Source organism: Bos grunniens, chromosome 17 (assembly GCF_055505025.1).
Source record: "Bos grunniens cultivar Pamir isolate PY7600 chromosome 17, Bosgru_T2T1.0, whole genome shotgun sequence".
NCBI lineage: Eukaryota > Metazoa > Chordata > Mammalia > Artiodactyla > Bovidae > Bos > Bos grunniens.
The window spans coordinates 17,537,839-17,565,514 of record NC_141181.1 but is presented as its reverse complement, the minus strand read 5'-3'; the positions used below and the strand labels follow the sequence as shown (position 1 = coordinate 17,565,514).

The 27,676-nt window shown below is 38.3% G+C and overlaps 2 protein-coding genes across 4 annotated transcripts in view; one reads left to right on the top strand and one right to left on the bottom strand.

Moving 5' to 3' along the window:
- SCOC (short coiled-coil protein) overlaps positions 1-20,718 on the top strand; it is an 87,047-nt gene extending 66,329 nt beyond the window's left edge. Inside the window, exon 4 of one of the 2 annotated variants that reach the window (XM_086346623.1) lies at positions 20,616-20,718. In XM_086346623.1, coding sequence (XP_086202749.1) covers positions 20,616-20,626 — 11 coding nt within the window. In that variant the 3' untranslated portion in view covers positions 20,627-20,718. The remainder of the gene's footprint in view (positions 1-20,615) is intronic. The other variant, XM_086346622.1, reaches the window with a different exon arrangement.
- Positions 1-25,563, bottom strand: part of CLGN (calmegin) — a 45,210-nt gene extending 19,647 nt beyond the window's left edge. Inside the window, exons 1-7 of one of the 2 annotated variants that reach the window (XM_086346617.1) lie at positions 25,286-25,563; positions 13,842-13,982; positions 11,261-11,334; positions 9,474-9,532; positions 5,840-5,981; positions 2,268-2,349; positions 516-708 (exon numbers count right to left, since the gene is read on the bottom strand). In XM_086346617.1, coding sequence (XP_086202743.1) covers positions 516-708; positions 2,268-2,349; positions 5,840-5,981; positions 9,474-9,532; positions 11,261-11,334; positions 13,842-13,973 — 682 coding nt within the window. In that variant the 5' untranslated portion in view covers positions 13,974-13,982; positions 25,286-25,563. The remainder of the gene's footprint in view (positions 1-515; positions 709-2,267; positions 2,350-5,839; positions 5,982-9,473; positions 9,533-11,260; positions 11,335-13,841; positions 13,983-25,285) is intronic. The other variant, XM_086346616.1, reaches the window with a different exon arrangement.
- Positions 25,564-27,676: the final 2,113 nt, after the last annotated feature.

Sequence of the window (27,676 nt, the reverse complement as noted above, 5' to 3'; positions counted from 1 at the left end):
AGTCAATGTACACTCAAACTCCTAGCGGCAAAAGTAAAGCTAAGTATGTTAACAGATGGTTGCTGAATGCCTTCCCTTTAACTACCACCCAGGCAGGACCCAACGATGACAACTGCCTATAGAATAAAGTCTAATGTTAAGGATTTCTCCCTCTTTAACCTTATTTTTCGGTTTTCTATTCTGTCAGCATCGCTAATGTCAGGGTACCCAAAATATCCCTTTCCTCTCCTATGTTCCACATGGTATACCTAAACTTAAGATTAGGTCAAATAGAATCACCTTCCCCAGGTTTTCCCGAAGTTTCTTAACTGAAAGCAGTATTGCTTTTGAGCTCTTAACTGTATCTCATATGGCGCTTTCCTTTCTGCCTGTGCTGTAAGTATGTGTGTCTGATTTTCCTAAAAAGATAAATCCTTAACAGAAGAGCCTTGCTTGCTTCTCCCAAAGCACTTGCCGTGAAAATACTGGTAGTCAGCAAATACTTTTAAATTAATGAATGAATTAAAAGGATATACCAAGGGTATAAAGATGAGTCTTCCTGTCTGTGAAGAACCTTTTAAGGTCTACATCTGGAGGTTTGGCATGTTTTTCTTCAAAAACTCCAGTTTTGGGATGTTTATGTCTGAAGATAAAATGAAGTTTATAATCTTCTCCACATTTATCTGGCCCAAACATAATGGTATAGGATGTTTTATCATAGAAATTTTCCTTCAAAGAGAGATGAGTATTAGGATTAGTCCAGAATTGAAATATTTAATGAATTTCTCTATTCTACCCCATTGGGTAGAGTTCACAAAAATGTATTAAATGCTAATTCACCAAAGAGTTAGTTGACACATTGACAATAAAGGATGTGGAAAAATGACAAGTTTTATTTAAAAACAAATTTTTTTTTCTTAAAATGCACACACTACTTCCATTTTGAAGATGGAGGAGAGAAGCTGGAACCACTTTAACAACATAATAGGCTTTAATCACTCTATATAGGTCTGTATTAATATCTTACTAAGAAAATTAAGCATAGAGAAAAACGTACTGTGACTGAAGACTGCAGTGCTTACTTAGGCACTAGTACTATTCAGTAAGACACCAGAAAGCGGTGCCCTTTAAGCACAAAGTGAAGAACGGGGAGTGACTTGCTCCCCGTTTTACCACTAGTCGTTCCTCTTCGGGATTCCCTGGTGGCTCAGATGGTAAAGAGTCTGCCTGCAATGCGGGAGACCTGAGCTCAATCCTTGGGCTGGGAGGATCCCCTGGAGAAGGAAATGGCAACCCACTCCAGTATTCCTGTCTGGAAAATCCCATGGATTCATTTGGCATGGCCTACTGGTTAAGAGCATGGGATCTGGCATCAGATACTGAGGTTCAGATCCCACTGTTGCCTTTAAACCAGCTGTGTGTGGCCCTGAGCAAATCTTCCAACCTCCCCGTAGTTCTATTCCATCACCTCTGATGGGGATAATAATAGTACATACCTTATAAGGCTTCTCTAAGGATTAACTGAGTTAACCAGATACAGTGTTTAGAAAACCACTTGGCACCTGACTTTATTATTGCCACTGTACCTTCAGCTGATTGTCACCTCACAACGCCTAAGAGTTGCACCATAAGCTACAAATGGCTTCCCCTTGACCTTATCTAAGTAAACGAATCCTTTAATGTTTCATATCCAGGAGTTCTGACAAATATCCCATTAACACCTCATTCGTTTTATATTTGTTATATGCAGAAATTCTGACACAGCCTCCTGTGGGAGGATTCTATAAGAAATGTCTCCAAACTTCAAATGGTTCTAATATAACCTGCTTCATTATGAACTTAACATTTTTAAGTTAGTCAATTTTTGCAAACTGCTAACTCCTGAGCTGATCTGCCTTTTTAATTTGATTCTTTGGCCATTTTGTTTTACTGCTTTGCTCCATTATCTTACTTCTCCTAACAAAACAAACTTATGATTATTACTTTGTAAAGAAAATAACTGTTGGTTGATCTCTCGGTGACATTTACAAGCACCAGGTTATATTTTATTTTATAGACTTGGCAACCTTTCTCACATCGCTAAAGATTACAGAACTGACGCCATCAAGTAACACGGCTGTGCATGAAACTTGAAGGCACATGGAAAAGCTATATAAATTCATCTTGGATAAAAATTTCCAAAGTTATTTTTGACTTCAGATGAAAATAAAAATTTCAGTTGTGTCAATTACTCCTTAGAAATGCTTATTAACTTTAATAAGGCTTTCTTAAACATTAAAATATCATACCAGATTCAAACCATCAGTGTCTGCTAGGAGTTTAATGTATGCACCTCCACAATCAATACCATCTTGAAAATTTACTTCATATCTAAATGAAGGGAAAAAGAATCATACTGCTGATAAATAAAAATTACTAATTGCTCTTCAAAATCTAATGTATTACTCTCAATTCATTTAAACACAAACATTTACATTACCAGAAAGCTCACACAAAGTACATCCACAATCTGTGAGGAACAAGCAGAAAGGCCTTTTCCATGAACATCCTTAAAATATTGAAAATAGAATGACTATAAACAACTATAGAAAAGCCAATTAATTTGCTGAAATAAATTTTTTCATCAAAACTGTTTAATTAAGAATAAGATACTTTGATTAAAACTTTTAGCAGGAAACTTCAAGTTAAAATAGGTACGTACTATACATACTCTTTATAAAGTGAAAAATGAAGACTATGGGGATCACAGTTACAGCACAGGTTTCTGGGAAACTGCAAATGACCTTAGCTATTCAGTTCAATAACTAATTTGTCTTTTAGTTCAGCTACACCTAAACCAGGTTTAAAAAGTTGTACATTTAATTAAATAACCCCAGCAAAGAGATTTTGTAAACCTGGACTATTTCAGATCTTAGCAGCCAGGAGGCAGGGGAAATATAGTGTAACAGCTAAGAAAGCAAACTGACACGGCAGTCTTCTCATGGATTTAACAACACTAATTCTCATCACAAGTTCTGGTGTCTTGTTTAGGCAATAGACAGTCTTACTGAACAATATGTAGAAGAGATTTTCAGTAAATTGGTGAATTATGTGTGACAAAAGTCAATGAGGAAATGGACATCAAAGTGAAAAACAGTGAAAACCAAAAATGTTATGACTGCTTTAATGAATTAAAGCAAAAGCAGATGAGAACCAGAGAAGTAACAGGATATAGTGATAATTTTAATAAAAAATTAGTTTAAAATGTTTCTGAAGAGACTTCAGTGACAAAGTAAAACTAGCATACAAAACTTTGACAGTTTGAGCCCAATTAGTAATATGCATTTTATACAGAAAAGAATAGAGAAAATACAGTAAAGTTTTAAGTGATAATCTCTGAGTTGCTGGGTGATTTCCCCTCCCTACTTTGTATTCTGCTTTATTTCTCCAGATTTCTACAACAGTGGTTACAAGCAAGCACTCTGGAGTCAGAAAGACCTGAGATTTGTTCTTGATTTTGGTAGGCCCTGGCTCAAGACACAGTACTAAAGCTCTGGCCTCCATTTGCTCATCTATCATGAGGGAACACTGCCCATACCTACACCTCTAAGGACTGTTATGCTGACTAGAAGTCGTCCTGCACAGTGATGGGTCAATAAATGCTCAAAAATGTTAGCCTGTTATGATCAGAAGAAAAGTTTTGTTCTTTTTTCACGTCTTAAATCAAGGAGTTTGTTTTCCTCAAGGCCTTATCAATATTTTTATTTTAGCAGTAGCTGATAAACTTTTCCTTCATGAAACATATCTTTGAAGAGCATGAAGTAAAAGAAATGGTGTATAATGTGAACTAAAGGTAAATATCTGCGACTCTTAGAGCTTTATTATAGGTGATCTGAGGGTTCTGTGAAAAGACCTAGAGATAACAATTGTATAAATTGTCTTTATAACTGTAAGACAGTTTTGCTATCTTATTATGCATGGACTTGATCACTATTTCATACGCTGCATACTTTCAGATTTTTCACATCATTAACTTGTGCCTAGTGTAAACAGTTCACAATGAATTCGAGGATCAGTGAAATGTAAGTCATAGAGCTGGACCGACTGCTTGCTGCTAATCTTAAATCACACGAAAAATGAGGACAAATGCCGAGTATATGTTAACCCTCTTCTCTTTAGAGAGCCATTTTCTAAACTGTCCTATGAAATAGTAATTATTGTTTAGGGTGGAAAAAACTTCTGTGGTCAAATATGTTTGGGAAACACAATGTTCAAATTAAGAACAGGTTTTTTATGTAGAACTCTCAAAATCTTTAATGGGCAAATATGCTTCCTTATCTTTAAGGTTCAGATATTCTTAGTTTCTAAACCTTATATGACCATATAATGCATATTAATAAGTACATAATTTGGGAAAAGCAGTTTTAAAGTTATGTCTTAAATAGTTCATATTTATGAGTTATACTATATTTATAGTATTTATAATAGTTATAAATAGTATTTATAATAGTTAATACAAAATTTATTTTATCTATACTATTTCATTTTATATTATCCTTCTTTGAATTGTTTTCAAGCATATCAAAGACCACTATCCAATTCTTTTTGATTCTCCTTTTCTTTTTTCAGTTCACAATTGCTTTAATACTTTTTTAGACTTACTATCTTTGCTTCCAATCTTGTAAACTATCTTTCACTTACTTGCCTAGCAGTGATTTATACTTTCTGAAAATACCAAACTTGATTCATTTTACTCTGGAGAAATTAAATTTTGTATTATTTTCCTTTAACCTTTCATTTAAGCCACAAAATATTAAAATAGAAAATTATATTCACCTAAATTCAACAGAATAAGATTACTTTCAAATTTTCAAGAAGAAATAAATACAAAACTCTGAATAATGCCATAATATCAAGCTCAAATATTAAATCCCAGTAAATACTTATGGTAATATTCTTCATTTGATTAAATGGTTGTATACTCTTTTGACATCTGATATTTTAAATTTCTTGAAATAACAATGCAACTAAATCAAAGCATCAGAGCCAAAAAATTAAACCAATTATACCAAATGCCATATTGTTTTACATTTTTAAAACACAAAATGGCATTTTAGTTATACCACGCAAGCAGATATTTAACATGCTAACAAAAAGTTTAAAACAAATTTATAGTTAGTAAGCTTATACTTAGTAGTACTTATGCTGTAATTAACTTTGGACAGCCCAATCTTCCGATATAAGATAGAAAATAACATTTCTACATTTCCTTTTCATTGTTTTTAATATGAATTTCATTTGTTTTGTAACTGTATTTGTACAGATCTATTTTGGATTTATACCAGTATAGGTGAAACAAGCTTGAGGAATTAATACTTGATCTTACAATAGTTACACATGCAAGCAATACCACAAAACTAGTGTATGTCATATTTTGAGGGAGGGGAGAGGAAGACTCTATGAGAACACAGACCTTTAAAAGGGCATTTCCTCTTTAAAACAAATTTGCTGCCTTTGAATCTTATCACTGGTTCAACAGCAATATTTATAGTTCTATTTAAAATATATTGAAGTTAATATATCTCAACAGCAAGTCAATTTGAAGTAAAGAGTTCAAACAAAATGATGATTTTAATATGCACTATATAGATTATGCTGGTGGAATATTGCATATTATAGCAAATGTTATATTAATATAATTTTGCAACAAGTCTCCGTTTCATTCAAAACCTCAGGGTGTTTGTGCGTATACACACATTGTGTATTTAAATAAATGAAATGGGAAAGGGAAATCTGAATTTTTATACCCATATTCAGAAGCCAAATTATACAAAACTAAAATAAATGTTAGAAAAAGTATTCAAAACATAATAAAACTTACTGAACTACCAGAGGTTTATCAGCAAAGATGAAGGGTTTTGCTAACACAGCAGATATTGCATGATGCTTTGCTCTAGATTTCAACACCAGTCCTCGATCACCAGGTATTCGATTTTCTTTCAATTCTTCTATTTCCCATCTTCCTAAAATACAAAATCAAGCAAGTTAAACTAAAACCAAAAACACTGACTTAAAAATTATCAGAAATGGTAACCAATAAGATTTTTCCGTGAAGGCTGATTTTGGAAAAATAAAATCACATTTTAAATCAGGAACTAGTACCTGCACTTGTATGTATGTCTGCTCTCTTTTTTCTCCTAAAATTGTGGGAACTATTGGGTTGGCCAAAAACATTCAGGTGTTTCTGCAACCTCTTATGGAAAAACCCGAATGAACTTCTTGACCAACTCACTAATAAACAACAGATATTAGAGCATTTAATTAAAGGACCTCCAAAGCTGGCTTAATTTGGATTTCTCTGAAAGACTGTAATCATTGAAACCACAGAATTTGTTTGTCTCATAGGGTCTCATTGTATTTTTAAAATGAGTTATTTTTAAATTACATAGGAGACAAAATACCTCTTTAATACAAAATGAATTTGCCTCAGTCTATGTATGTTGAAATTCATGGTGTCATCAACTACTTTGCTTACTTTGCAGAAGTTATTGTAGTGATTTAAATTTTATTTTAAAAATTGTACGCCCAAAGAACACAAATTGCAGTTACTCTTTCTGAGCTAAGCCAATCAGTTCTCAGAACTTTTGGCCAAGAAAGTCCTATAAGCTAGATTAGCACTAGGCCGCAGCAGAGCAACGCTGAGTGAGGCCCTCTCTGGCTGGACTTGTCCCCATTTTAGATCAGGAAGCTCCTGCAATTATATCATGGGATGCATACAAAACAAAGATGAATGGGTCATCTGTTGCCTCAAAGTTGTGGGCTGGACTTTCCTCCTTTTAAAACAGTAAATAACTAATTTATATTAGTTTGTATAAAACGTTCCAGTTTTGAAAATTAGATGTATTGCCTATTCCAATAAAATTTAGTGAACACTGGCTATTTTCCAGAATTGTGCCAACATGAAATATGGGCACTTCTGAATTTACCAATGCACTTTATATACATTTTTTTCTTTCTAAAAAACAACAGGACAAGAACCGGAACAGTCTCACTAGTCGGAGAGGGGTGTTTTGGGGTCTATCATTGTGCACACTTTCTTGGGCTTTCAAAAATTCATTTTTTCAACTTTTCAGGTTTGTTTTCCTTTTTGTCCCCCAACTTGGATATACTAAACTTTTCTTAAAAAGGTGAATTCATTTTCTTTTCTCACACTGATGAGCATCTGTATTATCACTACTAACCTTTGGCTTGACCAAATCACAAAGGCCTTCTTTTAAGAAGTAACAACTATATCTTTAGGGATTTTAGGATATTGATAGTAAAGGAATTTTTAAAACTATGTTGTCTTTCTTTTGTAATTACGTGCATACATTTATCGGTCATGAAAATGTACTCTCTAAAAGTACTACTTTAATTTTAGAAAACCTGTGACAAGGTGATTATTCCTCAAGGACAAGAAGTTTTTCCTAACTTCAAATCAGTAGTAACTTTTCATTAACCAATCTTTACTCAAGGCTTTACTTTCTGATTTAAGTAAAATCTAGAAAAGAATTCAAACAATTTTATAAGATAGCCTGAAAATTAGTCACTTAAAGAACTGGTGATTATTTAAACAGCTATATTTTTATTAATAACTTGATCTGACAATTTAAATAAGTCTCCCTCAAATGCAAACCCTGTTCTCCAGCACATAATGTTTCTCACAGATTGCTCCTGAAAATCTAACAATTGGTTTTACTCAAGGGGCACTTGACAGAAGCTGTGATTAATTACTGTTGCTGCTGCTAAGTCGCTTCAGTCGTGTTTGACTCTGTGCGACCCCATAGACGGCAGCCCACCAGGCTCCCCCGTCCCTGGGATTCTCCAGGCAAGAACACTGCAGTGGGTTGCCATTTCCTTCTCCAATGCATGAAAGTGAAAAGTGAAAGTGAAGTCGCTCAGTCGTGTCTGACTCTTCAAGACCTCATGGACTGCAGCCTACCAGGCTCCTCCATCCATGGGATTTTCCAGGCAAGAGTACTGGAGTGGGGTGCCATCGCCTCCTCCGGTTATTAATGACTATAAATACTAAATATTCCTGCAAAGAAATTGATACTGGTCTCAACTAACCACTATATAAAAGACATTGCTAACATTTATATACAAAATGCTACTTTCAGGACCTGAATCTTTAATAAGAGATTCTGTATTTTTCAAAGGTGCTTTCAAGAAATTGAAAAGTAAACCAACCATACCAAATCTAATATGCTAAAAAATTATTTTGTGGATAATTATGTTTAATAAGACTATGGACCAAACTTAGGTGTTGTTAGTAAGCTCATTTTTCGCTTGCTTGCTTGAGTTCTAATTTAAAGCTGAGGGAAAAACCCATTTAAGCACTAAGAGTCATTCTGTCCAGACTTAAACTCACTTCTAAAATAGACCATAACCTAATTTTAGGAAAATTCCATCAGTGGATACTTCTAGAATAAAAACATACAGCATACATCTACCCAATGTTGTTCTAAAAACTGTAAAGTAAGCTAAACATAGATGTTTTAAGTCAAGCATTCTGTTTGATGGCATGTATTTCTGTGGGTATTATTTTAGGTACAGTTCTATCTCTGCAAACACTGCTTCTTTGAGGGCAGTCATTCTCTTTTTTAAACGAATTCAGATGACTAAACTCAGTGTTGTTTGTGCTGTGCGTATGGCAGAGTTCCTTCTGGAGTTGAGAAGCAGATGTACTAGGATAGAGAACACAGCACGGACGACACGCAGGCATGATCTGTATCTCACACTAATAGACACTATGGAGAGGGAGAGGTAAGGACAGTTGGCCTCCTACACACGCTGTTATCTGTTCTGTTGTTATTCTCATGTAACTCCTACTGGGATCTGAATGGGAGGTCACATCCTTATGGATCTTAGGTGGTCTGTGAGAGAGGAAATTCGATCCTGCTTTAGGATTTAGCAACTGAGGAGACTGGTTTTAGACTAACAGGAGGAAGAAATTCTTTCATCATACTCCAGGAGAGTCCTGTTAAGGAAGAAAAGATGACCCTTGCTAATAGGACTTTTCTTTCTAAGGGTAAGCCTGAAGATAACCTATCAGAGATACGTTATGGGCCTGGAGACGGTGGCTCCAGGAACAGCCACATTTCCTGTAGCTCTCATAAACGCCCCCTGTCTTGCACCCGCTAGGAGGATCATGCCATGAGTTACAACTTAACTGAAGTGGGCCTACGCTTGAGATGAAACAGTAGAGAACAGCAGTAGCCTGGGAAACCCTGCAAAAGACTAATTGCAGGGAGTGAAAATTCAACTGTTTTAGAGTTAGAAACCTGGATGGTGGCTTAAGTATGGATTACTTGGACTTCCAGAAATACTAGAAAGGAGACAAAAGACTGAACATGTATTGTGAAGCAGGATGGATCCTGAGGCCCCATATATATATATTTAACAGAAATATAATCTCAAAAGCGCATGCACTCTCGGTCATCCTTGTTATGTTGAATATTTAAATAATACTGTACCATCATATATAGAAATCTCCGCATCTATATCATCTTTCTTTGCTTTTGATAATACCCACCTATAAATAAAATCAAAAGAAATATATATCATTTAAAAGAAAACTAACAATTTATAGATACAATGTGTATCAGAAATACAACAAAAGATTATCCAATAGTCCCTTTTCACCCTAGAGGCTAAATAAGGATGTCTATATACTATCTTGCAAAGAAAGTGAAAGTTGCTCAGTCGTGTCCAACTCTTTGTGACCCTGCTGCTGCTGCTGCTAAGTCGTTTCAGTCGTGTCTGACTCTGTGCGATCCCATAGACAGCAGCCCACCAGGCTCCCCTGTCCCTGGGATTCTCCAGGCAAGAATACTGGAGTAGGTTGCCATTTCCTTCTCCAATGCATGAGAGTGAAAAGTGAAAGTGAAGTCACTCAGTCATGTCTGACTCTTATCGACCCCATGGACTGCAGCCTACCAGGCTCCTCCGTCCATGGGATTTTCCAGGCAAGAGTACTGGAGTGGGGGACCCTATGGACCATATAATCCATGGAATTCTCCAGGCCAGAATACTGGAGTAGGTAACCTTTCCCTTCTCCATGGGATCTTCCCAACCCAGGGATTGAATCCAGGTCTCCCACACTGCGGGCAGATTCTCTACCGGCTGAGCTGCAAGGGAAGCCCAAGAATACTGGAGTGATTAGCCTATCCCTTCTCCAGTGGTTCCTCCCATCCCAACAATCAATCCGGAGGTCTCCTACATTGCAGGCAGATTCTTTACCAACTGAGCTATCAGGGAAGCCCAAATATCTTGCAAAACTAGAGTTAAATTAAATTTGGAATCTGCAATTTATTTGCTGTATGATCATAGGTGAGCTTCCCTGGTAGCTCAGTGGTAAAGAACCTGCCTGCAATGCAGAAGACACAGGTTTGATCCCTGGAGAAGGGAATGGCAACCCATTCCAGTATTCCTGCCTAGGAAATTCCACAGATGGCGGAGTCTGGTAGACTACAATCTTTGGGGTCACAAAACAGTCAGACAGAACTTAGTGACTGCTGCCGCTGCTGCTAAGTTGCCTCAGTCGTGTCCAACTGTGTGTGACCCCAGAGAGGGCAGCCCATTAGGCTCCTCTGTCCCTGGGATTCTCCAGGCAAGAATACTGGAGTGGGTTGCCATTTCCTTCTCCAATGCATGAAAGTGAAAAGTGAAAGTGAAGTCACTCAGTCGTGCCCGACTCAGCAACCCCATGGACTGGAGCCTACCAGGCTCCTCCATCCATGGGATTTTCCAGGCAAGAGTACTGGAGTGGGGTGCCATTGCCTTCTCCAAACTTAGTGACTAAACAATAGCAATGATCATAGGTAAGGCATACTAAGCCTCAGTTTCTTCACTGGTAAAAGGCAGATAAAGACAGTTCTTACCTACATGGAATATAATAATCAACAGAGAGTAATCTTTATTTTCTTTATCATTATTTAGGGTGAAACATTAGCTTGAATTTGTCATCTGAAATTGAACTATTTATATTTGTCCTAAGGAATGAAGAAATGTTCTAAGTTTTTACTTTATATTCATACTTAATTTCTATATATTCTTTGTACAAATAAATAGCAATTCAAATTAAACATTTCTATCAATAATGAAAATGTGTTAAGGTGCTAATTTACCTTAACTAGAACATTAACCTTTTTTTTTTTTTTTTTACAGTTCTGTGGTAGAGGCAATTTTCAGAGATTAACAACCAATAATTTCAAAAAAGCTAATCAAATCAAGGAAAAAATTCTCCTGAATGAATACTTACCCAGCCAGCCTTCCACTATCAAAAGTTTCTGTAAAATACACTTCTCCTACAGGTTGAGGTGTCTTATATTTAATCTAGAAAACAGATTTTAAAAATCTAAAGTTATTCACCTTCACAAATACTTTAATTAAACAATCTCATTAATTAAGAACCTAGTATGGAATGCACATATAGGTAATAGAGATAGTAGGTTACATGGTCTCCTCAAAACTTTATATCCTACTGGTAATAACATACAGAACATAAGAGACACATGATGGAAAAAAATACTCTATGCAAACAGAATACACTGACTCCCTCTAACACAGGAGGGATGGGAGGAAGTACTTACCCACGGTCTCATAATGCAGTGGACAAGGCCTTGAAAGGATTCTAACAGGTGACAGTATTTGGGGATAAAAATTATTAGAAGCAAAAGAAATAGCATGATCATACACATATAAGATGAAAAATTTAATAAGCACATAGGTTAGTTTAAAATTAATTCCTGGGCTTCCCTGGTAGCTCAGTGGTAAAGAATCTACCTGCCAATGCAGGAGACACAGGTTTGATCCCTGATCTAGGAAGATCCCACACGCCACATGTGAACCACAACTATTAAGCATGTGCTCTAGAGTCTTAGGGAGAAGGCGATAGCACCCCACTCCAGTACTCTTGCCTGGAAAATCCCATGGGCACAGGAGCCTGGCAGACTGCAGTCCATGGGGTTGCTACGAGTTGGACACGACTGAGTGACTTCACTTTCACTTCTAGAGCCTTAGAGCCACAACTGCTGAGCCTACGTGCCTCAGTTACTGAAGCCCACATCCCCTAGAGCCGTGCTCCACAACAAAAGCAGCCTCTATAATGAGAAAGCCACGCCCTGCAACTAGAGAAGAGCCTGCTTAGCAATGAAGACCCAACTTTCACTGTCCTTACCCTTCCCTAATAGCATACTTTCTATTCAAGGGAGGAAAATCAGTACTTAAACAAAATCCCAGATACTTCTACAGGGTCAAGATTCTGCTACCCAAATTGCCCACCTCCTATGAAGTTTAATGAATTACAACTTTACTGTTCTCTATATTTTTATGCTTTGGCAAAAATGGGCCAATATACTTGATTCATACTTTACCATTCCTACAATTTTCATGCTATAAAATTAGAAGCATCAAAAATTGTTCTCTCCTATTTCTTACCATCTTTTCAAATTATCATCAAATATAGTTAAGAGTCACGGGCTTTCCTGGTAGTTCAGCTGGTAAAGAATGTGCCTTGCAATGCAAGAGACCTTGCTTCAATTCCTGAGTCGGGAAGTTCCCCTGCAGAAGGGGTAGGCTACCCACTCCAGGATTCTTGGGCTTTCATGGTGGCTCAGATGGTACAGAATCCATCTGCAATGTGGGAGACCTGGGTTCTATCCCTAGATTGGGAAGATCCCCTGGAGGAGGGCATGGCAACCCACTCTAGGATTCTTGCCTGGAGAATTCCCGTGGACAGGGGAGCCTGGCTGACTACAGTCTACGGGGTCACACACATACACAAAAAGTCAGACATGACTGAGTGACTAAGCACAGCACACAGTTAAGAGTCACAGGTATCTGGCAATTTCTTTAAAGTATTAACCTACCAAAACCCTCATAGTAGCTGTATCTTAAGTCAGCCATAAGCACTTTGATTATTACTTACTTTCTATGGATCACAGAACCAGATTTTAAAGAAATTTAAATTTTTAAGTTTGAAGCTTGCGGAGCTTCAAACTTAACAGGAGAAAGAATATTCACCTTGAACAGCTAAACAACACATGCATTTGCAAATTAAAAAAAAAATTCTAAAAAGAGATTTATAACAACTTGGCCAATTCATGTTGATGTATGGCTATAACCTTCACAATATTGTAAAGTAATTATTCTCCAATTAAAATAAATACATTAAAAAAACTATGTATTATTCCTTTCAGCCCTTTAAACAGCAGCCAGCAGACCATAATTCATATTTTCTTACCAAAAATATTTCTGAAAAAATTTTGATTGTCCCAATATTAGATATGAATATTCCTCAGTGTGAAAGTTCTTATGGATTGTCAAGAGTACACAATAACCTCTAAAAACTTTTCCAGACTCCTGTCACCATCTCAAAACACACATCTTCATGCTGACACCAAAACAGCAGGAGCCTTACTAAATGCCTATTTCATCATCACTCTCCTTTCTAATTCATCCTCCTATTCAGCATTTCTTTCCTCAGAGAAATGAAGAAACACCATTTTCTCTACTTTTAGAAGAATTGAAAATTACTACCTTTCATCTGAAAAGGGTTAAAGTAGTTAGTCCTCTTTAGCGAGTAATGAACTCCTAGTTTGATCATAAAAATCTTTCCCATATTTATCTGGTAATAATACCATGCTAGGCGCCATGCACAAACTTCTGTAGCACATGGGCACCCCAAAAAGCACAGCAACAAACAGCTGGGAAAAGGCAATTTTTTTTTCTATTTATTTAGAAACTAAAGGCTATTCCAATTGAAAGGAATCCTAAGAAATTAGTCAGCCCTATGTATCATGTAAAGGAATAATGGATAGCTTGGTTCTCAATAACCTTACCTCTGAGGAGAGTTCATCAGTCTCTTCTGAATTTTCATCAAAGTCTTCCATCTCAACACTATCATCCATAAATTCTGCATTAACTGAGATGAAAAGAAGACCCAAACATAGCCAAAAGCCTTGGAAACGCATATTGATTATCTGTGAAAGTGACAGTAATCAGTAAAAATAAAACAAAGTCGTGAAAAATAAGTGTAAGTATATTTACCAAGAAATAAGGCCTCCTTTAATACCCTTTTCTAGGATGGTTTTTAAAACAAATCATTACCAAACTTACTTAAATTATGCTTTCAACAAGTGCTACTACAAACTTCAAAATCCCATAGGCATCTACAGCTGAAGGCTTGCCTTGAAAAGCAAAGAGCCAATGGCACAAACCTAAAGATACAGAAGTGACCACCAAACTCATGTTTTTTAAAAAAAAGGATTGTGATTCCTAAATGTTCGCTCAAGTTACTTTTTTATTATAATGTCACTTAAGTGTATATAAACATACAATTGGAAATTTTATAACTGTAAAGCCAAAATACATTTATATGTAAACACCCAAAAAAGAAAAGAAAAACAATTTTACCACAACTGAAAGTGACAGCCTTTTACTGAAAACAAATTACAGCTGAAAATTCAAATAAATACAGGACTTACTGCAATCAGGTTGACTGCTGTGAATGAAGTTCTTTTGCATTTATCATCTAACACATCATGTAACACTATGATGATTCAATTACATACATAACCACTTCTCCATTCAAAGGCTCCAAAACCTCTGTTCCTTATAAGATTAATTGAGATGAGTAGAAGACAAATATTACTTGACTGCCTCTTGGCAGAAATATGTAATTTACATAATTACACCCTCCTCTTTCCCATTAGCATGTTAAAAATTCGGGGTTTATTCTTTGGCACCAGTGGACTTTTAAACAAGTAAATGTGAATAATGAAATAGTGTGGCAGTAAATATGAATAATGAAATAGTGCGGCAGTACTGATTAGGAGATGGTCAGTCATTCAGATGGTCCAGGGTATAGTTATACTACCATCAACATGAGAGAGTTTCTATTTAAAAAGTATATTCTGAGAGAACTCTTAACTCCTGCAGAACATATTTATAGACCTACATGGGTCTGCCTAAGAAACACTGAATTCATGACACAGCACTCTACACCCACCAGAATGGCTATAATCAAAGAGGACAATAACAACTGAAACCCTCATACACTGCTGGCAGGAATACAAAATGAGCTTGGAAAACAGGAGGGCAATTCTTCAAAATGTTAAAAACAGAATTACCTATGATTCAGCAATTCTACTCCTCTACCCAGAAGAAATGAAAAGAGATGTCCAAACAAAACCTCGGAATATAAATGCTTAATGCAAAGAGTTGACTCATTGGAAAAGACTCTGATGCTGGGAGGGATTGGGGGCAGGAGGAGAAGGGGACGACAGAGGATGAGATGGCTGGATGGCATCACCGACTCAATGGACGTGAGTCTGAGTGAACTTCGGGAGTTGGTGATGGACAGGGAGGCCTGGCGTGCTGCGATTCATGGGGTCGCAGAGTTGGACACTACTGAGCAACTGAACTGAACTGAATGATAATGATAGCCAAATAATGATGGTTGTTAATGCCAAAAAAGTGTAAACAACCCCAAAGTTCATCAACAGATGAATGGATAAACAAAATGTGGAATATTCAAACTGGAAGATTATCTAACAATGTAACAGAATGGAGTACTGAAGTGTTACAAGATAGATGAATCTCAAAAACATTATGCTCAGTGAAAGAAGTCAGTCATAAAAAACCATGTATTGTATGACCCCATTTAAATAAGCAACCCATAGAATCAGAAAATAGATTAGTAACTGCCTAAGGAAAGGAGTCAGAAGAAAGGGTTAATTGCTACAAGGTTTCTTTTGAGGGTAAGGAAAGTGTTCTAAAATTGGAATATGGTAATGGTTGTGTAAGTCTAAATATGTTAAAACTCACTGAACTGTACTCATTATACAGGTCAAGTCGTAGGTATCTAAATAATACATCAATAAAGTTGTGTTTTAAAAAAAGAAACACCAGACTATAAAAAGCATTCTTCCATCTGGTTAGCTCAAATAACCCTTCTTAATAAGAGCAAAACTCAACATGAATGTATGGGCCAGTTAGCTTTACTTTCTTCTAAAGGCCATTGACTACAACTTTAAAAGTCTATTTTGAAAATGCATCTTTAAAAATAATAATATGAACATTCTATATGAAAAGATGTATTAATATCACCATTTTTATGGAAAAGAATACAAAAATGATGCATACTACTCACATTTAACTTTAAGAGTGTAACCTCTCTAGTCATAAAAAAGGAACTGAGATAGAAAGCAAATGCAAAGGGATCGATTTGAACTCAGTAACAGGAAGGTACAGATTTTTTAAATTTTCATTTACTGGCACAGAAATGAGTACAGTTGCAAGCTGCTTATCAATTGTTAATAACCCTAAAAGCTTCATTGCTCTAAAAATTAAATAGTTTTCCATGGCTTATACAGTGTAGTAAAAAGGTGTTCTTCTTGACACTATCATAACATTTGAGTAAATAGAAATGCATAAAATGAATAACAGCAGAAATAATGAACACTAATATCATTTTAGCCCCATAGCGTCTCCTTCAAAATGAATGCACACTTTAGTTTAATAATTAATTTGCTGAAACCATTTAGGTTATTACAGAGTATTGAGCAGAGTTCCCTGTGCTATACAGTAGATCCTTATTGGCTACCTATTTTAAATATAAATAGTGTCTACTATTTGTTTTCTATATCACAGTTCTTCCTAACTTTCCTTCAGAAACAGTTGCCAAAGCTTCAGGAAAAAATTTAAAAAACCCTTTATCTGGAAAGTTTGTTTCTTCTCTAAAGTTCTATGACTATAATCATTAATTTGCATAAAAGAACTAGCTAATTTAATCTTTGCAGCCCAGGACATCACTATGAAAGGCATTATTACTCCCAGTCTACAAACTGAAAACTCAAAGATTAAAAACCTGATCAAATTCTCATAACTGGAAATGTGAGACAAGGTGAGAATTCAAAACTTTACACTATACCATGCTACTTCTTAATCTTACCGCCACTGCATTATTATATGTTCCTTTTTCTAGCTTTGGGTTTTTCTAGTTCCTCAAGGTGTAAAGTTAGGTTGTTACTATAAGATCTTTCTTTTTTAATGTAACTGTTTACAGCCATAACTTTCCCTCTTAGCACGCTTTCACTCTATACCACAAGTTTGGGTCTGCTTTCTTTTGTTTGTTTGTTGTTTCATTTATCTCAAGATCTTTTCCAATTTCCTTGTGATTTCTTTTTTGACCCTTTGGTTGTTTAAAAGTGTATTGTTTAATTGTCACATATTTGTGGATTTTTTTCCCTGCTTTCCCTCTGCTACTGATTTTGAGTTTCAGCACAATGCAACTGGAAAAGATACCCTGAATCTTTTCCAGTTTAAACAAACTTATAAATTTGTTAAGATTTGTTTTGTGGCATAACATATGGTCTATCCTAGAGAATATTCTGTGTGCACTTAAGAAAAATATGTATTTTTACCAATACTCATCAGGGATATTGGTCTCTAGTCTTCTTAGTGTCTTGGTCTGCCTTTGGCATCAAGGGTAAGGCTACCCTCATAGAGTGAGTTTGAAAGTATTTCCTCCTGTTCAATTTTCTGGAAGAGTTTGAGGAAGACTGGCATTAATTTTTCTTTCTGCTATTGCTAGGTGAAGTGTTTTGTGTATATGTATTAAACTCCAACTGCTCTGTAGTGTGAGTCCTCTTCTAATTTCTTACTGAGCTATACGGTTGTCCTAAGACATACAGGATTAGTAAAGCAAGAGTTTGTTTATATGGTATAAATACAGAACTTCCAGTGCTGATGCTACTACCCTCTTCCCTCCTTACAAATGTATACAATATAAAAGCCCAGGGTTCTAAGCTTCCTGTGTATTCCTCACCTCATACAGGTTGTTGAAATCACAAAATATTTGTGAAGAAAGCAAGCAATGGAGAAGCACATCCATTTGCATATATCTTTGACCTCCTGTATGTTCTCTGCATTGCCTCTGGGCTGGTTCAATAACAAAGTAAAGTATAAGTTAACTGGCCAAGTATAATCTGGGAGAGATTTCTGACTGATCGCGACAGATGTTTTCTTTTTTTCCCAGGAGACATAACTATACTGTGTTTTTTCTAGAGTTAAGCACAACTCAGGTGAATGGAGTTAGATGAGACCCAGGAAAGCTAACGATACAGTGCTAGCCTGAGTATAAAAGCCTGGGAGCCAGGACAGCCAATGCTATAAACTCCAGCAGGCTCAAGACCCAAGCAGAGCCAGTGTTTCAGTTCAAGTCCAAGGGCAGGGGAAAAAACTGAAGTCCCAGCTCAGCCTGCTAGGCAGGAGGAAGTCCCTCTTCCTCACTGGAGTATCAGCTTTATTGTCCTATTCTGGCCTTCAACTGATTGGATAAGGCCACTCACCTAGGGAAAGGGCAATCTGCTCTACTCAGCCTACCATTCAAATGTTAATCTCATCCAAAAACACCCTCACAAACACACCTAAAATAATATTCGACCAAATATCTAGGTATCCTGTGGTTCAATCAAGTAGATACATAAAATTAACTATCACAGCCATCTACTCCTTAGGACACCGGCACCAGAAATTATGTTAGGTCCCTGGGATTTTTTAATTTACTATTTGAGCATTACCTTAACTAACGCATACTGTTAACTGAAACGGGGTATATTTTTCTAAATCAGAAGGACTTAGAAACAATGAAAATATCTCAGGAAATACAGTAAAAAGTGGGGAAAGAACCATAATAGCAGAAATAATAGTTGAAAATACAACTTTCTAGTGATTTAGGCAAATAACTACAGTGTTTCAAGAATTCTGGATCTGATCCTATAAAATTCAGAAACTACTGAAGATGTGAGAGTAGTGAAGTGATCAGAGCTGAAATCCAGGATATGTAAATACTGTTTGGTTTTAGTAGTTATAGAAAGAAGAAACTAAATCTGCACTGGGCTCTTTTAAAACATAGCTACACATTAAAGTTAAAGTGGACTAAAGAGCATCATTTTCAAAATAATGGTTATATAAACATTATAATGATACATTTATTTATTTATTGAAGATTTATAGCACTTCTACATAGTTTCAAAGTGAAGAAATTTGCAACAACAAAAAACATACAAAAATATAAGCTCACTGACAGCCAGAATTCTCATTTCTGTACTCACAGTGCTAGCCAGAGTCCCAGTGCATGATAAACAGAGACATATTTATGTTCACAGAATGAATGAATGCAAAAATGACAGGAAAAACTGTTACCGGGGAAGATAAATAGATGTTACTAAGCAACCAACTAGAATGACTTTATTGTTGCAGCAGCACTGCAACCATAAATTTGGCAAAAAGATTTCTAGGCAATTAGGGGAAGGCCAGAAATAAAATGGAGTTTCACTGTCTATAAAAGTCTACAAGATCCTTGGAGGAAAAATCCTTTTTTAGAATTTTAGAAAAATTCATGGGTTGAAACCTTATATATAGTAGATGTTTTAAACTATAGTTTTATGAGACAGAAATGGTCATGTCAGTGCTTCCAACACTGGCCCTCTGAAGTCTTTTAGAACATTGTTAAAACGTAACACAAAGGATTCCTATAGATAAAGGAGATAATAATTTAGAAACTTTGCAGTTTTATGCTCTAGTTTAATATGGGGAAATTAAACATATTATTCAACTCTATTCTACATCTATGAAGAAACACCTCGTTGTGAGGTATTTCAGAATCTTGCTACAGACATCCTGCATTTTAACAACTCAGTTCATAACTTACTAGAAAAGATAGTTAAAAAAAAAATTAGATGAAAACAGTGTTACCACGTCATAAAAAAAAGAAAACTGGACAAATTTTCACCAAAATTAAAGGGTACTTTTGGAATTATCTGGCTATGGTGCACACAGTTCACTTTGAAGCATCACAAATAAGGTGGAGAGATAGGTAATGCTGCTGCTAAGTCGCTTCAGTTGTGTCCGACTCTGTGCAACCCCACAGACAGCAGCCCACCAGGCTCCTCTGTCCCTGGGATTCTCCAGGCAAGACCGCTGGAGTAGGTTGATAGTGGCATCTTACATAGGCAGCCTTCTTCCCAAGAAGCTGCAAGACTCCATTTGAAATGCAGAAACTTTCTCAAAGAAGCATGCTTCAGAGTAAGTCACACCTGGGATTTATAAATTTTGTAATAGCTAATGTTTCCAGAAATTCAAGAGAGGTTATTCAGTAGATTAAAAAAAAATTTCATCATTCATGAATTCATTTAACAAATACTATGGCTGTCAATTATGTGACAGGCATGATGTTAGAATAACTTACTGAACTTACAGTAATTAGCAAAACATATGGCCCCTGACTGCAAAGAGCTTATAGTATGGGATGGAAAGCAGATGTTAAACAAATAACCCAGGTATAACACGTAGTAAATTGTGACAAGTGACCGACTAGTAAGGAATTTGTAAGAGTTGGTAATCGGGGAACTAAATTTGCATGGTAGAGAAGTGTCAGAGAAAGCTTCCTTGAGAAAGCTACATTCAAACTGAGGCACAAAGGTTAGAAAGGACCGATTTCCCCAGGCCATGGGCAAAGGAAGAACTGAAAAGAGAAGAGTGGAATGAGGAGAACAGGAAGTGCTGTTTGAGTACGCACTATTCAGGCTTATGAATTCTAATCCTTACAGCTACTCTCTGATGAAGGTACTGGTACCCCATCCTACATAAGGAAAGCAAGACTCAAGGAAGCAACTTACTCAAGAATACAGAATGCTACTAAATAGCAAAGGTAAGACCCAAAGTTATAATAGGTATAGCTTCAAACTCTATATTCATTTCGTTAAAGCTCTAAAGTTAGAAGGTTTAACTATTTAGCTCATTAAATGGCCTATAAATTGATGCTCTAGGTCTATATATACAAGGTTAAGTATTTTTTTTAATATGTTCCATCCTTTAGACATCCATTCCAGTTTCTGTGGGCTTCATATTCTAAAAGCCATATTTTGATGTCTATCCAAACTATAATTTATACACACAAGTCTAGTTAGTTGGTTAAATGGCCTTTAAAATCTTTCCAGCAAAGATTTTAAAGCAGCTTAAGGCTACAAAAAAATATAAAAACTAACAACTTCATCAGTCAGTTCAGTTCAGTTGCTCAGTCGTGTCCGACTCTTTGCAACCCCATGAATCGCAGCACGCCAGGCCTCCCTGTCCATCACCATCTCCCAGAGTTCACTCAGACTCATGTCCATCGAGTCAGTGATGCCATCCAGCCATCTCATCCTCTGTCGTCCCCTTCTCCTCCTGCCCCCAATCCCTCCCAGCATCAGAGTCTTTTCCAATGAGTCAGCTCTTCGCATGAGGTGGCCAAAGTACTGGAGTTTCAGCTTTAGCATCATTCCTTCCAAAGAAATCCCAGGGCTGATCTCCTTCACAATGGACTGGTTGGATCTCCTTGCAGTCCAAGGACTCTCAAGAGTCTTCTCCAACACCACAGTTCAAAAGCATCAATTCTTCGGTGCTCAGCCTTCTTCACAGTCCAACTCTCACATCCATACATGACCACTGGAGAAACCATAGCCTTGACTAGATGGACCTTTGTTTCATAGTATTACTTTATATTTCTCTGACATTTTAAAATTTTACAGTGTTCACACAAATTTCAGGATATTTAAAAAGACAGTTATGAAGCTCAAGGATAAACAGTAAGGCTTACTATTGGAACTATAATTATCACATGACAGATAATGTAAATGTTTCTGGGTATCACCTTAATGAAAGCATCTAGAAAGAATGTCTTAACTGTTAGCATTTTTAACTTCCTGTGGTAGCCACAAAAATGACCCCCGCCCCAAAGATGTCCACATCTGATTCTTTGGTTCCTGTGAGTGTTACCTCACATGGTAAAGGAGGCCTCTCAGATGGAACTAAGGTTGTTACCTGCTGCTGCTAAGTCGCTTCAGTCGTGTCAGACTCTGTGCGACCCCATAGACGGCAGCCCACCAGGCTCCCCCGTCCCTGGGATTCTCCAGGCAAGAATACTGGAGTGGGTTGCCATTTCCTTCTCCAATGTATCAAAGTGAAAAATGAAAGGGAAGTCGCTCAGTCGTGTCTGACTCTTCGCAACCCCATGGACTGCAGCCTACCAGGCTCCTCCATCCATGGGATTTTCCAGGCAAGAGTACTGGAATGAGGTGCCATTGCCTTCTTTGAGGTTGTTACCTAGCTGACCCTAAAATAGATTATTCTGGATATGCAGGTGGGCCCAATATAATCACACAGGCCCTTAAAAGTCAGTGAGAGAGGGCAGAAGAGATCTGAAGAGTGAGAGGGACTCCACCCACCATAGAGATCTTGAAGACAGTGGAAGGGGGGTCATGAGCCAAGGACTGTGAGTGGGCTCTAGAAGCTGAAAATCACAACCTTCAGCTGACAATCAACAAGGAAACAAGAACCTTAGTCCTACAACCCAAAGAAATTGAATTCTGTCATCAGTCTGAATGAGCAAGGAAGAAGAATCTCCCCAGAGCTTCTAATAAGGAATGATGCCTTGTCAACACCTGATGGCAGTGCAGTGAGACCTGTGTCAGACTTCTGACCTATAGAACTGTGAGAAAATAAATGTGTGGCATGAAGCTGCTAAGTTTGTGGTAACTTATGATGGCAACAATGAAAAACTACTACTTCTAGTATTCCTGTGCTTGATTCTAGCTTCTTTGAAACAGTTCTCATCAACCAAATCTTACTTGGTAAATGCAATAGCTTTTTCAGTCCTATTGCCTACTGCTCTCTCTTGACCTTGCTGACTGCTTCTTCCAAACTCTCTCCTTCCTTGATTTCCATGATGCTATTCCTGAGTCTTGATTCTCTTCATCTTCTCTGCCACCTTTATGGGCTCTTTCTCTAATCTCCTGTAAATGATGCTGTTCCTTCAGGTTCTGTCCCCAGGCCTTCTCCTTACATTTCATATACTCTTGGCTTCTACCTCTAAAGACTAACTAAAGGCTCCCAAATGTTATCCACAGCACAGAAGCCACCAGTCTTTAGTTTCTTCAAGGATATATCAAAGCCTCCATTAATTTGAGGCTCATCTTTCCACCCAAACTGGCTCTCTAATCTCAGTTCCCTTCCTCCATTAACTGCACCTCTGGTCAACCAAATCAGCCATGTGACTCTGTCACTATCTTAAGATTATTCTTCCTGATATTCTATATCATTGGTAGCTAAACCTGTTTGGGTGTTTTTGAGTGTATCTTTCTATATCCATGCCATAGCCTTAATTTAGGAATCCATGACTTTTGAAAAGCATCAATAAAGTCCCACTTTGCTTCTTCGCTTCCAGTCTTCCCAATCTATCTGCCACCTTCTCTCCAGCATGAATTTTCTAAAGAACAAGTCTAATTGTACTACCTATTCATAAAAACGTTCAACAGTTGTCTACAATACTCAACATAAATTCTGCCCTTTTAAGACTCATTTCTTACTCTTGACACTCACCTATTAACACATTCATGCTTTCTTTCTGCTATTGTAATGAGATGTTTCTGGTATTCAGTTTTAATGGCTGATTGAGGACTCACCAGCACGATTAAGCCTCAAAAGTACTGTTGGAAAAATCACTAAAGTTTTAGTTGTTACGTAACTTCAGCAGGTCAACTACAAAGTGATATGATAGAAAGTACACTGAGTTTGGCACCATCATACCAAGTTTCACATTCTATTACTAAAAAGGAAAGGGTTAAAACTGTTCTAAACCTTTTTCCCCCCCATCTATCAAGTGAAAGGATTAAGCTGGATGATCTTGCTGCTGCTGCTGCTAAGTCCCTTCCGTCCTGTCAGACTCTGTGCGACCCCATAGACGGCAGCCCAGCAGGCTCCACCATCGCTGGGATTCTCCAGGCAAGAACACTGGAGTGGGTTGCCATTTCCTACTCCAATGCATGAAAGTGAAACGTGAAAGTGAAGTCGCTCAGTCGTGTCCGACTCTTCGCGACCCCATGGACTGCAGCCTACCAGGCTCCTCCATCCATGGGATTTTCCAGGCAAGAGTACTGGAGTGGGGTGCCACTGCCTTCTCCGGGATGATCTTAAGGTCTATTAAAGTCGGCAATTCTAGCTTTCCAGTTAAGAGCACTAAAACTTATTAGGAACAAGCAATAAGGCTAATTTATAGCACTTGACAACTCACTCCAGTTTTCTCGCCTAGAGAATCCCATGGACAGAGGAGCCTGACAGGCTATAGTCCATCGGGTCACAAAGAGTCTATCCAACACGACTGAAGTGACTAAGCACAGCACTGTTCAGTTTCTACGGATCTATTAACATACACCATCCATACACAATAATCAACTTTATCAACTAGATGAGGGCTATCTTCGATGGATTTACGTATAAGTTCCAAATGTGACTGGAAGATCAAACCAATTGCATGTGAAGACAAAACTGTAAACTGAAAAGAAGTCAAACAATTGCCGAAAGGAAGGTTACCTTCAGCAATTAAAAGACCCAGAGTGACGTAAAAATTTTAAAGCAAACAAAATCGCAGGGCTAGATCAAGGTTTTAATGTTTTTAAAGCATCAAAAAGTTTCCATACAAACTAACTTTCCTAATTCGAGAGTTCTTCCCATGGCCACTCTCGAATGATCTGCTTTCTCCCTTCTGGACGTTGTTGCCGTTTGCTTATATATCAAAAGCAAACGCCTCGGAGCCCTGTTGCTCCGGCAGGTGCTATAAATAAAATCAGCTAAAGTATCTGATCGTAAACAGCCCGTCGGCGATAATGAGTCTCGAGTCATTAGGGCTTCGTGGGATTCACCACAACGCTCTCCCTCCCTCCCCAGCGGCGCGCACCGGGCTCCAGGCGGCGCGTCGAGGGAGCGGCCGGGAGTCGCGGGCCACCAGCGCCGAGAGGTCAGGTCCCTTCGCCTCTACAGAGGCGGGGAGGGCGTGAACTGAGCCTAGTTGGGTTTGACTCGCCTTTCGGTGCGAAGTAGCGGGCGGAGTGAGCAGCGTTAAAATTAGACCGGCCCCCTCTCCATCCCTCGGGAGCGCGCACCGAGGCTCGAGCGTGGAACGGGGCTGAAATGGCAACCGCTGGAGTAACGGACTCGGCTCCCCGAGGCCTCTGAACCCTCGGGGACAGGCCTCTGAACCCTCGGGGACGGGCCACCTGGCCTTCCCCGCGCCAGCCCCTGCGCCGCAGGTGGCCATGGACACAGAAGTTCCGGGGATCCCAACCGACCCCGAGGGGGGCATCACCCCGCCGCCCGCCCGGGCCGGCCTCCCTACCCCCGAGGCCTGGAGAGCCCGCCCGAGAACCCCGCTGGCCGCGTCCCCATCCCCAAACTCAGCACCCACCTCCTCACGGGTCCCTACCGGGTCCGCCCGGCGGACGCCCAAGAAAGGGGCGCAGCAGGAACCCCCGCCCTGCGGGGAAGAGCTAAGACTCGGCTTCCTCACCCCCAGCTGGAGCACAGAAGGACGCGGAAAAGTGACCTACTACTACCCACGCACCTGTCTTGCGGGCCCGTTTTCGGGAGTGGCAGCTCAGATGTCCGAGCCGCTGCCACTTGGTCCCCGCGTCTCCCCCAGCTCAATCCAGCCGCCGGCCGCGCAGCAGCGACTGCTAACTGCGCGTGCGCGTGCGGCCGCGGGCGGGGAAGAGGCGGCGGCCACAGGCGCGTGCTGCGCGCACCTGCACCGAGGGGCTCAACCGCCGCAGAGGGACCTTCCCAACCACGCGCCGCGCGGCCCCCACCGGCCGGTTGTTGCGTGCATCCGGCTCCTCGGATGGCCTGGGAGGAACTCCTCGCTAACCATCCGAAGACCCTTCCTTTCCGCAGAGCGCCTGCTCTCTGCGAGCAGTGAGGTTCAACCTCCTAACGCACATAATTGGGCCCTGAATTTTGAGTAAATCACATTTTAACAGCGTCCAGTTAGTACCCCAGGCCTTCCCTGGGGTTCTAGACGTTCTGATGGGAGGTCATTGTGGTCAGCAGGGAGCTATTCTTCCCTGAAAGTGTATGATAGAGATATATTAAATATTAACATAATAAAGAATACTGCATGGTTTCTTTCTGAAATGCTACTGATAAAGAATTGTTAATCTTTCGTTGTGTTTACTGCGCTCTAAACGGTTTTACATTCATTATGTTATCGAACGTCCCAACAACCCTGGTGAAAAAAACGGAAGATAATTACTTGCCTTTGGCTTTAAGTATTAATGGTGTAAATGGAGTTCAAATCTTTTCCAAAGCCTGTCATTTTAACTCACTAAAAGTTAAAATATAGCATAAACATAATAGTGAATCACAACTTTCTTTGCCCCATAGATATTGGATCATACAGCCCTTACTTGCTTATTCTTGGTAGTAAATTTTGACTTTGATTTTGGTATTATCATGCTTTCAATTTTATTGTAATAATAAAATATTTAACTTGTGATATCTCTATTAAAGAGTCTCAGATTAAGGGAATTGATGGAGCTCCATGCATAAAATGTGATTATTGGCTAGATATAAAGATCACTGAACATTTTTCACATTGCATTCGCGATAAGGCCACCAAATCTAGACTTCTGACACTGTCATCTTCTGTGTCAAAGATGGTATTTTTGGTATTTGGATGGTATTTATGGGTTTTTTAAACAACTTTTTAAGTCAACTTTATTCCAGGTACTTTTAACAGTATTATGCTCTTCTTTTCTTAGGCTTTGCAACTTCTGTTATTCAACATAATTCTGTGACCGGTAACGAATTTGACTTGTTAGAAAAGAATTTCTGAAGGATCCACTCAAAGTTTGCAATGAAGAAGCTGAAAGCTTAAACTTTAGGAACAAGGAATCTAAGCTAAATGAGCCCTTAATCTGATCCATTGATGTAAAGATTTTTAAAAACTCCAAGATTCAGATATATGCTTAATACTTATTCTCAGTTTAGAATGTTGTTTGAGGGAGTACCTATTTATCTATTTTGTTATTTTAATAGGGATTCAGAATGAAAAGCTAAAGTGTTTCCATGTTCCTCGTACTGAGAGGCTTATCAGACACTTACTGAATATTTAGCTTCTACCTGCTAAACTATGAAAATGTTGATAATGCAAAGATCACAACTATATGAGCTCTGCTTTCAAATAGCTAATATATTTAGAAAAACAGACATATAATCTGTTGACCACCATTCTAGAAAGAGACCCAACTGAGATAAAAAGGCATTTATCTGGGGTCTGTTAGGACTCCACCCTGGAGACACAGACTCAAGAACTACCTGAATTGTGTTTTGCTGGACTACAAAATGAGGGAGGCTTATAAAGGCAAAAACCGAATGCTTAAAGTTACTTGAGTGGTTATCAAGAATTATAATTGGAGCTGGCAAGAAGTAAGGGTGCTTATTAAGTGAGGATTGGTGGGGGTCCCAAATGGTTGCATAGTTACAAGGGGAGAACTTGAGACCATAAGGTTGCAGCTGACAGGTGTTGTTTTGAATACAGCTGGTGGTGTTCTTGAGTCTGGCATGCTCAAAGAAAGTTCAGGTTCTCAGTGGTGCAGAGACTTCTCTGAGACCTGGTCCTCATTGGCCACCCAACTCCATTTTTGTATGCCTGATCCAAGATTACTCCATTATAATTTTGTTATCAAATTAAATATCCAATAATGTATAAGTTACATAATAGAATGGACAAAATGCTGGGACAGAGTATGTTGCCATTCATTTTTCCTAAAGGAAAGTTTCATCAGAGAAGTACTAATGG